Source organism: Euphorbia lathyris, chromosome 5, assembly GCF_963576675.1.
Source record: "Euphorbia lathyris chromosome 5, ddEupLath1.1, whole genome shotgun sequence".
Taxonomy (NCBI): Eukaryota; Viridiplantae; Streptophyta; class Magnoliopsida; order Malpighiales; family Euphorbiaceae; genus Euphorbia; species Euphorbia lathyris.
Window position 1 is genome coordinate 13954998 of NC_088914.1, and position 16502 is coordinate 13971499.

Genomic DNA, 16502 nt, shown 5'->3' on the forward strand with positions numbered 1-16502 from the left:
TTAAAACTTTTAAAAATTTAGAGTCACATTACAAAACAATAAATGTATTAGGTTTTTTGTTTTAACAAAATTGTTTAAGTTGTTAGCTGGGTTGTAGCATAACATCATCATTAATATGGAATTTCCACCATCACCCTCAAGTGAAAATAGCGATCAAGTCCTTATTATCAATTTACTTCTACAACTATAATTGGAATTAAAATTACTAAATCACTATGTACCCTTCTAATTTCAGAAATGAAATGTAATGAATTCTAACTCATCCTTAAGAAAAATAAAAGAATTACAAATTAAAATTTAAAATATTTATTACAAATTAATTTAAGGCATTACACCCATTTGGGTCCCCAAACTAAAGTTTCGAAGTCAATTAGAACCCTAAACTAACAAAATCATTAATTAGATCCCTGAACTAAGTAAAAATCATCAATTGAGTCTCCATCATATCCTAAATTCATAAATCGTGATTATTTGATATAGACTGTAATAATCAATGTGTTGGTTCAAAATGATTTTAGGGAAGAGAGTCTAAAACTGTTCAACTGAATGATTTTCGATAAGGCCTCAATTGTAAATTTTGTTTAAAATGGGGGCTCAATTGATAATTTTTTGTTAGTTCGGAGACCTGATTGATGATTTTGATAGTTTAAAATTCTAATTAACTTTGAAGTCTTAATTTAGGGATCCAAATAGATATTATGCATTAATTTAACTACGATGTTTATTACGTAATTTAATGATATCATTTCGAGCAGATATATGGGCCGAATTACTATACAAAGCACTGAAATGTCCAATTTAGGAACATTCTATCCATGCAGATTCTTTTAATTTAAAAGGGCAATTTAGTAAAAATATCTTTGCGTCAAATTTTTTGCTCCATTTTTTTTTTAAAAAAATCGCAACATTGCAGCAAAAAAATTTGAGCAGATCTAACTCTAGAAAGTTTCTAGAGAACACCCTCTTGTACATCTCATAAATTCAATAAAATTGAGATTGATTGTTTCCGCTGAATTGTTCCAATCCAGAAAATTTCCAACAGTGGTATCAAAGCTATGGTTCAATGTTGGAGCTCCTGTTGATATTAGCGTCATGCACCAAATGAATTAGGCGTGAAAAAAATGAGAAAATGAGTAAGCAGTTGAGGGAGTTTTCTTTGCCCAAGGTTCAAAAAAAAATCCTCAATGTGGTCATTGCAAAAGGCATGGTCATGATGAGAAGGACTGCTGACAAGGGGAAGCCTCAATGTTTCGTGTAAGAAGTTTGGGCACGTGCAATGGAAGTGCAGGAACAAAAGAGAAGAAAGTGTCAATTTGACATATAATGTTGACGAAGAAGAATTTGCTTAATTTGGAGAGAAGTGCTCCAATAGTTTAAGGTTGATGAGAAGTGCATCAACAAATTGATTCGGTGAGAAGTGCTCTAAGAAGTTGTTTGTGGAGAGAAATGCTTCATTTACAAGGTAATGATGAGAAAGTACATCATATATATATATTAAAAAAAATTGAAAGTTTTAAATTAATAGTTAAGGAGAAGATTGTTGAAAAATTAACTATTAATTTAAAATAAATAGATAAAGAGATAAAAAAAAAGGTCAAACAAGTTGTGTCATCATTTATGCGCACAAATCATGACACATATGAAACCTTGACTTTCTCAACTAATTAGTTGAAAAAGTCTTCAAGAATATAGCTATATAAGACCATGGATTTAGGGTGCCAATGAAATATGGAAGCTGAGTGAGAGCAATCTAATTTTGCAAAATGTGAGGCAATGTTTTGCATTGTGAGTTTGAGAGTTGAGTGTTTTGAGGATAATCCAATTATTTGGGGGAGAGACAAAAATAGTAAGGTAATTATTTTGGAGTATTTTTGGAAAACACCGGAGTAATACTATTTTTGGTTTTATCTCATTGTGACTCTAGAAAGTTTCTAGAGAACACCCTCTTGTACACCTCATAAATTCAATAAAATTGAGATTTATTGCTTCCGCTGAATTGTCGCAATCCTGAAAATTCCCAACAGATTAATCAGGGACTAATCGAATATAATCGGATTTATATTTGTTAGGGTAAATTTCAAATAAAACTCATGTGGTTTCACTAATTTTCAGATAAAGGATTGTGGTTTACTTTTTGTCAAAACGAGGATTGAGGTTTCGCATTTGGATTAATGCTATTAAAACCATCTTTAACAATCTGAAAATGAAAATTTTCAAGAATTAAAGTTGTTCGATGTCATATTTTTTATGGAACTACATTTTCGATTTTCGAAAATCATTTTTTTGGAAATTTCTCTCTCTAAACATTGACTTTCTCTCTCTTTACCAAACATCATCTAAATAATCTTAAAATAAAAAAGTTGAAGAATTAAAGTTGCTTAGAATATTAGTAGTTCTTAAAATATGTCATTTTTGAAGTCGTCAATGGTGATTTTAATAGTATCTATCGAAAAAGTCCTTATAAAGTTGAAAACCTCAATCCTCGTTTTGACAAAAAAAGTAAACCACGGTCCTTTATCTGAAAATTAGTGAAATCACAGGGGTTTTATTTGAAATTTACCCTATTTATTATTTGATAATCAACAAATTATTATATAAATTCAATTAAGATATATATTATACTATCGAAAAATAATAATATAAAATTATTTAATATAAAAAATATGTATATTTGTGATATATATCTTTAAAAATGTACAAACATCAATATTTCAACAACAATATCATTTTTTTTATTAGATGCGAGGAGGAGAGCGCGTGGAAATAGGACATCTCAACTAGGTTCCAATAACAATAGGATTCTGCTATTTACCGCCCTAAATTACTTATCACCGCCTCCATTTGGACAATTTTACCCTTTGTATAAAAAAATTCAAAACTGGAAAAAAAAATTGAAAGAAAATTTCAAAATTTGGCCTAAACGGATGCGGCATCCGCCCGGCCCATGGCGGAGGCGGATGCGGCATCCGCCCGTCCGATGGTGGGGGCGGATGCTCCATCTAGGGATGGCAACGGGTAGGGTACCCGCGGGTAGTGCCAATCTCAAACCCTTACCCGTTTATTTTTTAACTACCCGTACCCTTTCCATTACCCTAACGGGTATATGTTTTGCATCTCATACCCGTCCCATTTAATTCACGGGTACCCACGGGTACCCTTACCCATTAAGAATCAATAAATAAAATAAAAAATATTCAAATTTAACAAACTATAAATTTAATAAATCGTCCATCTAAAAATTGAACAAATTGAACCTTAATCAATAAAAATAAAATAATTTAGTGGTATCACTTAATGATTGAAGAACAAAATGTTGGTGCTTAAATCTCACATCTTACATCTAAAATATAATAATATTTTTTAATATTTTAAAAAATTATGACGGGTAACGGGTACCGGGTACCCTAGGGGGTCTTCCCATACCCGTCCCATTACCCTAATGAGTAATGATTTTGATCCCATACCCGTCTCATACCCTTTTATACAGGGTACGGGTAGTCGCATTAGGGTCGGGTAGTGCCGGATACCCGCGGGTAGAGTACCCGTTGCCATCCCTAGCTCCATCCGCTCCCCCCATGGGCCGGGCGGATGCCGCATTCGTTTAGGCCAAATTTTGAAATGTGCAAAATCGTAAAATTTTTAGTGACGAAATATACTAAATCGTTCAATTTTTTGCGACGAAAAACGCAAAATTCTCCAATTTTTTGTGACGAAAAATACAAAATCGTCATGAAAAATATGTATTATTTTTATGAGTTCTTTGATAAAAAAAATGTAAATTTTAATATTTCCGACTTGTAATCATCTATTTTCGGGGTTCGGGCTGTCACACAATAATTATTTTCATAATTTCAATTATTGTTGTTCGGGTTTATGATTTTAGAGAGAGAATTTTCAGTTTTTTATTAAAATTATGAGAAGGGCAAAAAAGTCAAAGTGGGGCGATGATAAGTAATTTGAGGACGGTATTTAGCAGCTCACATAATCATTGAAACGACTTAAAAGTAAATAATAATAATAATAATAATAAATTATAATAAAAAAATGTTTGTCTTAATCGTCGGTTAGGCGGTTTAAACAGCGTCCAGACTGTTAAAAATTGCCTAGAAATAAAAAAACACCTAAATCGGAAAAATTAGAGTGGATTCTCGATTTCGAGCATATTGGCTGTGCAGGCAACCTATGTTTGAAACAGTGGTTGTGATAAAGGTCTTTATTTACTACTAATTTCACTAATTTAAACAAAATATATATAATAAATTAAATACTAATTTGACACATTCGTTTTATTTGGCAAATAGTTGTTAGCTGATAGCTGATTACCTTTTTGGTTAGTTGATTTGACTAGCTGGTTTGACTAACTGATTGTGTAAACTTATTTGATAAAACTTAGCTCATTATTAATAGCCGATTGTATAAAGTAATAAATAAGGACATGATAAAGTCTTTATTTGGGGTTAGAGAGTAGTAAATAGGGGTAAAATTGTTCTTCAAAAAAATGAAGCAATAAGTTAATTCAAAAAGCTCATAAAATTAGCTTTTTCAAAGTTAGCTTTTTGAACCTAACAAGCTCTTTGAAATCTCTCTCCATCAAACACCACTATTAGAGATTTGACTAATTAAAATCTTGCCCTTAAAGTGGTTCAAACTTCTAATTTTGCTCCAAAAAAAATCTCTACCAAACATGGTAAATAAGTGAAAAATATAGGGAGAATTACAAAACTAGCACCTTTTAGGGGGTTAGTTTTCTTTTCTAACTCCTTTTGAAAAACTCACCAAAACTAACACATTTCAACAAGTAACTTCCAAGTTTACCCTCATCTTCTTCCTTAACATAACTGTGTCTTTGTCTTTCCTCCTCTATCTCTTTCTCACGCTTTCTCTCTCTAAAGAACAGAATAATCTACAGAACGACTTGAATACTACAACAATCAATCCAACCCACAGTTTATATAACAAAATTTCTACAATCATATAAGTTTTTCATTGGGTTTTAGTTTTATTGAAAAGATTTAAAGCTTAGTCCATTCATCGTTATGGTGAACGGCGAACGGAAGAGGAGGAAGAAGCGACCATTTTTTCCCGGCAATCTCGTCCCAATATATATTGTTTCTCTTCCCTTTTCATGTTTTTCCTGGTCGTGCGAATCCAAAAAACAGTGGCATTGTTATCTGAAAATGGATTTGAGTTGGAATATCAATTTCAGATTTTTTTCCCCGACAGTGTCGATATCTGTAGATATTTGTCAATATTTGTAGATATTTGTAGATATCTGTCGATATGTGTAGATATCTGTAGATATGTGTAGATATCTGCAGATATCGACACATATCGACAAATATCTACAACACATATCTACACATATCTACAGATATCTACACATATCGACAGATATCTACAAATATCTACAGATATCGACAAATATCTACAAATATCTACAGATATCTACAAATATCTACAGATATCGACACTGTCGGGGAAAAATCTGAAATTGATATTCCAACTCAAATCCATTTTCAGATAACAATGCCACTATTGTTTGGATTCGCACGACTAGGAAAAACATGAAAAGGGAAGAGAAACAATATATATTGGGACGAGATTGCCGGAAAAAAATGGTCGCTTCTTCCTCCTCTTCCGTTCGCCGTTCACCATAACGATGAATGAACTAAGCTTTAAATCTTTTCAATAAAACTAAAACCCAATGAAAAACTTATATGATTGTAGAAATTTTGTTATATAAACTGTGGGTTGGATTGATTGTTGTAGTATTCAAGTCGTTCTGTAGATTATTCTGTTCTTTAGAGAGAGAAAGCGTGAGAAAGAGATGGAGGAGGAAAGACAAAGACACAGTTATGTTAAGGAAGAAGATGAGGGTAAACTTGGAAGTTACTTGTTGAAATGTGTTAGTTTTGGTGAGTTTTTCAAAAGGAGTTAGAAAAGAAAACTAACACCTTAAAAGGTGCTAGTTTTGTAATTGTCCCAAAAATATAAGATAATTTATTCTTTAAAGTTGAATCACAAGGTCATTTTAGCTTTAAAGTTAAAAGATGACTGTGGTCCCAAATTCCTACTCTCAAAGAAAAAATGATGCACACTTAACACTTAATTAAATTAATATATTAAGTGGGTAATTACTAATCTAGCTCATTTGAAGAGATCCATTAACATATAAAAAAGAAAAACATATTTGACCCACTTTACTTCTATCTCACCAAATTCGACACTTTCATCTACTTTGGATAAGAATACCCTTATTTCAATTCACATTTTTCCTCTTATTTCAATTCACTTTTTTCCTCAGACTATCAACGTCTTCTTTGCCATCCCAATCCGACGAAAAGACGGTGGTTTATAAAGAGAAAAGATTATGTTTCGTTCAACCTTTGAAGAATTAGTATCTGCGGAAGAGGATTAGGATGGAAAGCTAGAAAAAAAATCTAACAATTCATCTGCTGCAATGTCAAATCAATGTGTTCCATCATAATAGTCAAACTAATACTTAATCCTATTATATGTACATGAAAAACCCAGCATTATACACATGAATTTCTGGTTCAAACAGACAACTAATTTCACAACAATAAGAATCTCCAACTCTGATGAGTAAATTCTTCCATGAATTTGGGAGCAATGCAAAATGCACTGCTTTTTCAGACATAACATAAACATATAATCATAAAACAGTAAAACATAGGAGAAACAAAAGGCGGCTTATAATATTAAAATAATCCATCCATCAAACCAGTAATGAAATTTAAAGAAAAGGGTAATAGAAAGTTATACAATATAAGCATCCTAAGCTCAATCTACCCTTCAAACAGACTAATCTCTCTATTCCTTCTTCATAGAGTCTTTCTTTAGTCCTCTCTTCCGTATGTTAAGGCAAAACCCGAGCCGCCATTTGTCGATGGCCCATTCAGGCACAATGCTTAACAAACCCCAAAGAAGGGAATGAGGCCAGTATGGAGTGCAACGAGGCTCATACCCTATCCAACGTAACCCTGCCCGAGCATAACCATCTGTCGATGGCACGAAAAATGACGATCTCTTTATTGATGCCATCTTTGTTGCCACATAAAGAGGAACCTGTATAAGAAGCCTTGGTTAAGCACAAGTTTAAAGCAAAGACAACATTATATACACATTTTATAAGTTAAATGATTAATATGGCACCAGAAAATTTCATCGGTCTTGAATCCGGAAATTAGAAGAACAGAGGAATTCCATACTTCCCAGTCTAGATTTGACACGTTTTCTGCTACATACCTATTGAGACTCTTTTACATGCACACAGAACCCCTGAAATGTGTACGTTTTCTCCTCAAAACTCTCAAGGAACCGAAATGCGAAAAATCAAGTGTAAGAAAATTTTGCAGTGGAGATGGCTTGAATAATTGGTGGATTTAGAGGTTATCCTAATGCAAAACACTACCAAGCTATGTTGTACAGACACGGAAACGAACACAGATGACACTGGAAATGTTATTTCTAAAATATAAGCTTCTTAAAATAGCCTTCAAACGAAAACGGACACGCAGATGAAACGAAGAAACGCTACTGAAGTGGAGTGCCCATGCAACATAGCTACCAAGGAATTCAATTAAACACAGATCATATTGAGAATATCTTAGGTGAAAGGCATAAAATGTAGAGAAGAGTCGCCCCGTTTACGACAATTTGGCATTCGTTTTCGAAGGCAGGAAAGGATCTCCTAAATTGAAGCAGACATAGCAAGTAATTGTGGATTGACTAACCTGAAAATTTGGCTAGAGTTCATACATCATAATTTACTTAAATGTAAGTTGATTAACCTTATAACTTTACATTTAGAAGACAATAATTTATGCAAATCGATATTTCGCCTATGCTAGCATTGGATTAGACAAAAAAAAATCTGCTCTTTTTCTATCAATGCAAGTTTCAAGGGGTAATAAATAAGTTTCATCCCAGTCTAAAACAGACTTCAAACTGAAACGGACACGAACAACAAAACACAAGAATCTGGTGTATGTTTAACAACACTAATTTGAACCTTATAAACAAGGAGCATAAAAACCAGAGAAACACAAGCAATTGAAAGGGGATAGTACCTGACACTGCACATCAATCCCACTTTTCTTATACTCAACATAAAGACATCTGGAGAACTGATCTATATACCTGAAATAAACATAACAAGTTAGATAAGAAACCCCCAAATTAAAAGCTCGGATAAAACCCTGAAAATACAGTAAACTCACGCTTTGGTAGCAGCATAAACTGCATAAAGAGGATCAGAAGGAATAACAATTGCAGCACCAGAACCAATATTAACAATAGCCCCCCTTTTCCTGCTCAACATCCCAGGCAAAACAGCTTGTGTAACTTTAGTAGTTCCTTCTACATTTACTTTAATCAAATTCCTCAACAAATCTTCATCCACTTCATGGAAGAATCTAGCATACGGATATGAAACCCCAACATTGTTAATCAAAACCCCAATATCCAATCCTTCAATACTTTCCTTAATTCTCTTCACACCCTCGTCTAAATCGCCACTGAAGTCAACGATAACCGTTTTGATTTGGGTTTTTCCGTATTTAGACTGAATCGAATCAGAAACTTCTTTCAATTTATCAGGATTTCGAGCGACTAAGACCAGATTAAGACCCTTACGAGCTAATTGGAAAGCAAAACCCTTACCAATACCGTCAGTAGGTCCGGTAACGAGAGCCCAAGACCCGTATTTCTTCAGATTCTTCCCGGGTCTGAGAAAATTGACGTAAAACCAGTTGAGGAAAACGAAGAAGAATTTCAAAACGGATAAAGAACCTAGAGAGAATAGCGCGAGGAGCCAAAGAGGCTGAGCCTTGAGCTTATCAACAAAACAGAGCTCCATTGATGAATGTTCAAATTCTTCGATCTGAAATGAAAAGAGAGGGATCTGAGAAGTGGGTTTTGGTGAATAGAGTTAAATAGACATAGTCAGCAAAGAAAATGAGCTGTGAGTTTGGTTGGAATGGTTGAGATTTGAATCGGAGTGAAGAGAGGGGAAGTAGATGAGGTAAGCAGATAGGAAGAAGGCGTTGGGAGTAGGAAGATTTATTGAGATCTGTCAGGAGAAGAATGAAGAAAAATTGGGGAAAAGGAGGCGAAGTAGATGAGCTGAAAACCACCGCATTTAACGACTAATGATGACGGCCATAACTGAACGTAAGGGTAAGCTTCTCCTCTGTTCCCAATAACTATAGCTTTCTTTAAAACAAAAAAAAATGCTCAAATAAGTGCAAAGGTTAAAATAGTCAATATTATAAGTGTTAAAAATAAGGGATAATTTGCAAAAATACCCCTAACGTTTACAGTCAGGAGCAATTTTACCCCTAACGTCTAAAATGGTGCAATTTTACCCCTAACGTAGGCATCAAAGTGCAATTTTACCCCTAGGTTGTCAAAGTTGAATCAATTTCAGAAATTTATGTTATCGGATCGATGAAACAGCTGTGAAGTTCATGAAGAAGATGTACAATTTGCCGAAGAAACTGTAACATAATTGTTGTATTAAGCCGTCCGACGTCTAAACCACGAAGCAAATAGTATTTTGGGAATTTTGGTGTTAAGTGAAGGCTTTAGGAACAAATTAAGAGTGTTGTACAGTGTATTTATTGATTTGATTCATTTGAGTTTGAAGGTTGAAGCTTTTGAAGAAGCTCTTACCAAAGAAAGTCACAGGAAGTTCCTGTAGGAATTGGCTAATCTAATAATTTTTGGGAGTGGTATGAATTGATCCAATTTGACAACGTTAGGGGTAAAATTGGTCTTGACTGCCAACGTTAAGGGTAAAATTGCACCATTTTATACGTTAGGGGTAAAATTGCTCCTGGCGATAAACGTTAAGGGTATTTTTGCACCTTATCCCTAAAAATAATGTTAGAACTTAAAATTTTAAAAGGGTTAATACACATATTTGCCCTAGTATTTGTCTGTTTTAGTACATATATCCTTATATCAATTAAACACACAAATATATCCCTATATTTTTCAAATAACACCATAAATGCCCTAATTTAACAGACTTGACTTATTTAACTTAACATCATTAGTGTAGTCATCACACCACTAACATGACACCAATTAACATGTTACATATCATCAAATCTAATTTTAAATCCTAATGAAAATTATAACATGGTCTGTAAACTTGTCCTCCTTCTACAGATCACCTGAAATTCGCATTCTTTATTGCCTTCATTATCACCTTTCAATCACTGCGGCCTAACCTTCATGTTGCAACGCGAATCGAAACGGCTGATAAAAGTGATAATTCCGATCTACACTTTTATCTTAGCTACATCTCCTTCAAGTTGTTTCTTCAAGCAATGGAAATCTTAGCTACAGCTCCTTCAAGCTGTTTCTTTGCTTCTTCTGCCTCTTCCTTTGTGTTTAAATTCATGAAATGATGAATTGAGAAAATATCTCAGAGAGAATTGTTATTAATCGAATGAATTTACAATGAAATAGAATGGCCTTTATATAGGCAAAGAAAAGGGAAAAGAATAGGAAATATAGGAAAAACTAGCCTGCATTACATCCTATATTACCTAGTATGAACCTTCATTACAATCTCAATTCTAACACCCCCCCCCCTCAAGTTGTGGATGGTAGATTGACCAATCCCAACTTGCTCAAACTCGGATTCATCTGATTTGAGCTCAATGGCTTGGTTAAAACATCAGCCAACTGACTTTTGCTGTTCACATATGATGTAGATATGAAACCATTTATCATATATTCCCTTACCACATGACAATCGATAGCAATGTGTTTCGTTTGTTCATGGAAAACAGGATTTGATGCAATATAAATTGCAGATTGATTATCACATCTGAGGGATACTGGTAGCTGTACTTCAATATTGAACTCTTTAAGTAGATAAGCTAACCATTTGATCTCACAAACAGTCGTTGCCATTGCTCTATATTCAGCCTCTGCTGAAGATTTTGTCACAGTGCTTTGTTTCTTGGACTTCCATGAAATAAGAGCATTTCCCATGAGAATGCAATAACCAGTTACAGATCTTCTAGTAATCTTGCATCTCCCCCAATCTGAGTCACAATAAGCATGAAGCTGAAAATCATTATCACTAGGATAAAATAATCCTAAAGACATTGTCCCCTTGAGGTACTTCAGAACATGTAATGCTATCTGCATATGAATTTCTAATGGTTTAATCATGAATTGACTTAACTGTTGAGTTACAAAGCCTATGTCAGGGCGTGTAAAACCCAAGTAGAGCAGTTTACCAACCAATCGTCTATACCTATCTGGTTTAGAACAAATGGGAGATGCATCAGTGAATTGCAAACTACTAGAAAAAGGGCTCGATGTTTCTTTAGCACCCTGCAACCGGCTTCCACTATCATATCTTTGATATACTTCTGCTGAGACAATATAATACCAGAAGATGACCTTGCAAGTTCTATCCCAAGGAAAAACTTTGCAAACCCCATGTCTTTAATAGTGAATGTCATGTACAATTCTTCTTTAACCTTTTGAATAAGTTCATCAGATGTTCCTGATATCAGGATGTCATCTACATAAACTATAAGCACAAGAAACTCCCCTCCACTCTGCTTGGTAAACAAACAATAGTCATGAATGGATTTTTTAAAACCCATTGATAGGAGCTTGTTAGTGAATTCCAGATTCCACTGTCTCCCAGCCTGCTTCAAACCATACAATGATTTCACCAGTTTACAACATTGACCTGGCTTTGCTTTATCATACCCTTCTGGTGGTACTAGGTAAAGATCTTCATCAATATGACCATGTAAATATGCATTATTAATGTCAGCCTGATGTATATTCCACCCTTTAGCTGCTGCAATAGCAATGAAAATTCTGACTGTAGTTACCTTTGTAACAGGGGAAAAACAATCAGTATAATCTTCTCCATATGTCTGTGTAAACCCTCTAGCCACTAGTCTGGCCTTGTATCTGTCAACTGTGCCATCTTGATTGTATTTGATTCTAAACAGCCATCTTGAAGTGATTGGCTTCTTACCTGCTGGTAAATCAGTTAGAATCCAAGTTTCATTGGACTCCAGTGCTTGTAACTCCTTATTCATGGCCTCCTGCCATTTAGGATCATGACATGCCTCAGCATAAGTTTTAGGTTCTTGGCTTTTAGTAATATTAGCTAGAAAGGATTTGTGATTTGATGAATAGGCTAAACAAGACATTTGGTTAAGAGGATGAGCTTTTGATTGAAGAACAAAGTCATTGAATTTCGCTGGTTGTCTACATACTCTATTTGACTGTCGGATTGGGGGAGGAACTGATGGAATAGGGGCAGACTGATCACTATCAGGTGTGTTTATGGCATCAGATGAAGATTCTGAGGAATTGTTTTGGTTTTGAAGTTGGAGGGGACTTTGGCTGTTTGTTTCTTTTTGTGGTTCGGGAATTGAAACAAAAACTTCCTCTATCGGATCATTGTAAAAAGAGGCTGAGGTAGATGGAGTTAAGACAGAATTGGGAGCATTAAATGAATCAGTAGCTTGGAATGGAAATTGGGTTTCATGAAAAATAATGTCTCTAGACACACATAACTTCTTAGAATCAAGATTATACACCTTATAACCCTTCTGATTTAATGAATTTCCAACATATACTGATCTGTAAGCTCTGACTTCAAACTTATCCTTGTGAGGATTGACATTGGCGATGTGACAAGCACTACCAAATACCTTAAACTTGTCATAGTTTGGTTCATTACCATATAACTTCTGATATGGTGTCTCCCAATTCAAAACCTTTGTTGGCATAACATTGATCAAAGTTGTTGCATGTAAGATGGCTTCACCCCAAAAGTAAGTTGGCATTTCAGCTTGAAACAAAAGTGCACTGGCCACTTCTGTTAAGTGTCTATGTTTCCTTTCAGCCACTCCATTCTGCTGAGGAGTATAGACACAAGTCTTCTGATGTTTAATGCCAAAAGACTGAAATACAGACTGATATGACTGCCCCACAAACTCCATTCCATTATCAGTCCTAACACACTTCACATTAAGCTCAAATTGATTTTTGATCATCTGTATAAAACTTCTAAGTAAGTTTGGAACTTGATCTTTAGTTTTGAATAAAACTGTCCATGTAGATCTGGTGTAATCATCTACAAGAGTAAGCATGAATCTATCTCCAGTAATAGATTTTTGTTTGTACGGACCCCAACAATCCACATGCATAAGTTCAAAAGGCTTAGATGTCTGTATTGTACTAGATGCAAAAGGCGTCCTGTGTTGTTTGGACTGATAACAAACATTACACTCTCTGATCACATCCTCTTTATTGAAAACTCGTAAATGTTTTTGTTTTTCAACTGAAATATGACCTAATCTATGATGCCATAGCCAAGCATTAGAAGGCCTAGACTGATTTATTGTAGCACTACTATGTAAAGCAATATTAGACTTACAGGGGAAAATTGGATCAAGTTGATATAACCCTTGATGCAGTGTCCCTGTAGCCAAAACGGCTTCAATGCGCTGGTCCTGTAGATAACATTTATGTCCAACAAAGATCAACTTTACTGTATCATTTTGGAGTAATTGTGGTACAGATAATAAATTGTATTGGAAATTCTCCATGTACAACACATCTGTGATTGTGAAATCATGTGAAAAAGTCACAGACCCCATTATATTAACCATCTGAGAAGATCCATCTGGAAGAGTGACCTTCCTTGGAGGACATACCTTTTTCACATCATGAAACAAGTTAATGCAATAGCTCATATGTGATGTAGCTCCGGAATCCACTATCCAGGCTTCTACATCATTTGCATTTGCAGATAACACCAAATGAGGTTTAGAAATACCTGAAGCAGATGCAAAAGCACTGAAATCATGAGAGTTCTGTGAATTTTTCTGCTTCATTCCCTTATTCTTGCTTTTTAAGTATTTCTGGATTTCGACCTGCATGATTTTCTGCATTTCTTTCTGTACACCTTGAGAAACATGCTTCATCATATCATCATCATCTTCTGAATCTTCATACTCATCAAAAGGAGTATTAGATCCTTGAGTAAGCATTGCTTTGCCATTATTACTTGTAGAAGCTCCTCCAGATGTCAGAGTAGGCTTTGGTCCCTTCCACCATTCCGGATATCCATGGACCTTAAAACAGGTAGTTCTATCATGCCTCTGTCGTTTGCATATATCACAAAACAATTTGCTCTTATCTTCTTTCTCTTTGTTGTTTTTGTTATTGAAATTTCCAGTACGTTTCTTGCTGGCAGATTTTGAACTTGTAGACAGATTTGCAAAATCATTGCTAGCCAACAACGCTGATTTCTTTCTGCTTTTCAATTCTCACGAACATTGAACAAGCCTTATTCAAATCTGGTGGTGGATCCATAAGAAGTACCTGATTACGAACATGCTCATACTCAACATTCAAGCCACATAAGAATTGCATAAGCTTATCTTCTTCGTATAAATTCTGAATCAGAGATCTGGCTTCCTTGCATCTGCAATTAGGTGTGGGCTTCAAAATAGCTATTTCATCCCATAGCCTCTTTAATTTGTTGTAGAACACTGTAACAGATGAGTTTCCTTGAACTACATTACTCAATTCCTTCCTCAAATGAAAATACAGGTGGCCATCCTTCTCACCATAGCGCGCTTCCAGTTCCTTCCATAAATCCCTAGCAGTAGGAGCATAGAGAAAAGTCTCTGCTAAATCCTTAGCCAGAGTATTGATTATCCAAGCAAAAACAAGGTTATCACCTTGAAGCCAGGTTTCATACTCAGTTGATTCAACATTTTCAGGTGCTAAATCATCCTTTAAAACGAAATTAGTTCATTTTTTAACTGCTAGGGCTATAAGCATAGATCGTTTCCAGGACAAGTAATTGCTTCCGATTAAAGGTGAATGAACCAAAATCAAACCTGGATTATCTGTGTGATGATTCGATTCAGGCTGATTTCGGTTCCGATTCTCATTTTCTGAATTGTTACGATCACGATTCATCTCAGATTCTGAACTATCTTCAATTTTCGGTGGATTAGCTTCGACTTCTGGTGACTCTTGATCGTCTTCTTCTTCTTCCTCTTCTTCTTCTTCTTCAGATATATTTGATTGATCAACAACTTCAACGTAGCTTTTCTTTCTTTTCACCATGAAAGAAATGCCCTAAATACCTTGAAGCTCTGATACCATGTTTAAATTCATGAAATGATGAATTGAGAAAATATCTCAGAGAGAATTGTTATTAATCGAATGAATTTACAATGAAATAGAATGGCCTTTATATAGGCAAAGAAAAGGGAAAAGAATAGGAAATATAGGAAAAACTAGTCTGCATTACATCCTATATTACCTAGTATGAACCTTCGTTACAATCTCAATTCTAACACTTTGAAATTCCCTCTTTAAACTTCTTAGGCAATCCTTCAATCAAATCTTTCGCCTGCTTGAGGGCCAAGCTTGTCCGGTGCGGTTTGAAGAAGCTCCTCCGGTCAACGTTGAGCGGATGGTCTTGGAGGCAGAAACTCGTACCAGGCAGACTCCGGCAGAGGTATTTTTGAATGTTTTTAAAATTCATATATGAGCATTGTTTAGTTTGGATGAATGTAAATTTCTCTTGAGTTAATTTGATTCAATTTAGGATTTTGACTGCTAATTTGATCATGTTTGAGTTTTTTTCCCCCAGAATTTTGGTGATTGCTTTATAAGTGCTTTTTTTTTGAAACGTCTTTATAAGTGCTTTTAATTGCTTATTTAGTGCATAATTTATATGCTAATTGGTTTGAAACATCTTCTCCTCCATAACCGGTGCAGCATCAGCGGCTCCGGGAGCAGCAACCACCGCCGCAGTAGGGGTAAAAGCAGCAGCGGAAACTCGAAGCTTATCCTGAAGATAGTCGACAACGGAAACTTCAACGAGGAATTGTTTGGTGGGGGAAAGAGTTGGGTAAGTGGAAGGGGAGAGAGTGAGTGTTCTCGTGGAAGATAGAGACACGCCATTGTTTCACTGTAAAATGGAGAGGAAGAAGAAGATGTGATGGGATAAGGAGACTGAGTTGGAAGCTTTCTATTGGACCCCAAAGCTAGATTGCTTATGTCATGAAGAAGGCGTTGACGATGGGAGGCTGACCGTGTTGTACCGTTAATAGTCTATTAGATTAGGATATTTATGGTGTTATTTGGAAAATATAGGGATATATTTATGTGTTTATTTGATATAGGGATATATGTGCTAAAACGGACAAATAGAATGGCAAATATGTGTATTAACCCATTTTAAAATTATTATCTGATTTAGCTGAACTTAATATTAAACCCAATAAAAATTTAAGATATTAATTTTAAGGGCTGGTTATTAAACAGAACTTTAGTGCTTGCGTTTTTTATTTTGTGTTTGGGTGAAAAATTGAGATTGGTAAGAGTATGGATTCGTTATTTCCTGTTTGCCTTTTATGAGCAGGGGGCGGGGGGTTCGGGCTCCTCCGACCACTAGA

At 35.0% G+C, this 16502-nt stretch overlaps 1 protein-coding gene across 1 annotated transcript; it reads right to left on the reverse strand.

Moving 5' to 3' along the window:
- Positions 1-6694: 6694 nt before the first annotated feature.
- LOC136230036 (very-long-chain 3-oxoacyl-CoA reductase 1-like) lies at positions 6695-9225 on the reverse strand. The gene is made up of 3 exons (XM_066018971.1): positions 8244-9225; positions 8094-8163; positions 6695-7089 (listed from the first exon to the last, which is right to left on the reverse strand). Exons 1-3 carry the CDS (start codon positions 8879-8881, stop codon positions 6835-6837), a joined length of 963 nt encoding a protein of 320 aa, XP_065875043.1. The 5' UTR covers positions 8882-9225; the 3' UTR covers positions 6695-6834.
- Between the last annotated feature and the right edge of the window lie 7277 nt (positions 9226-16502).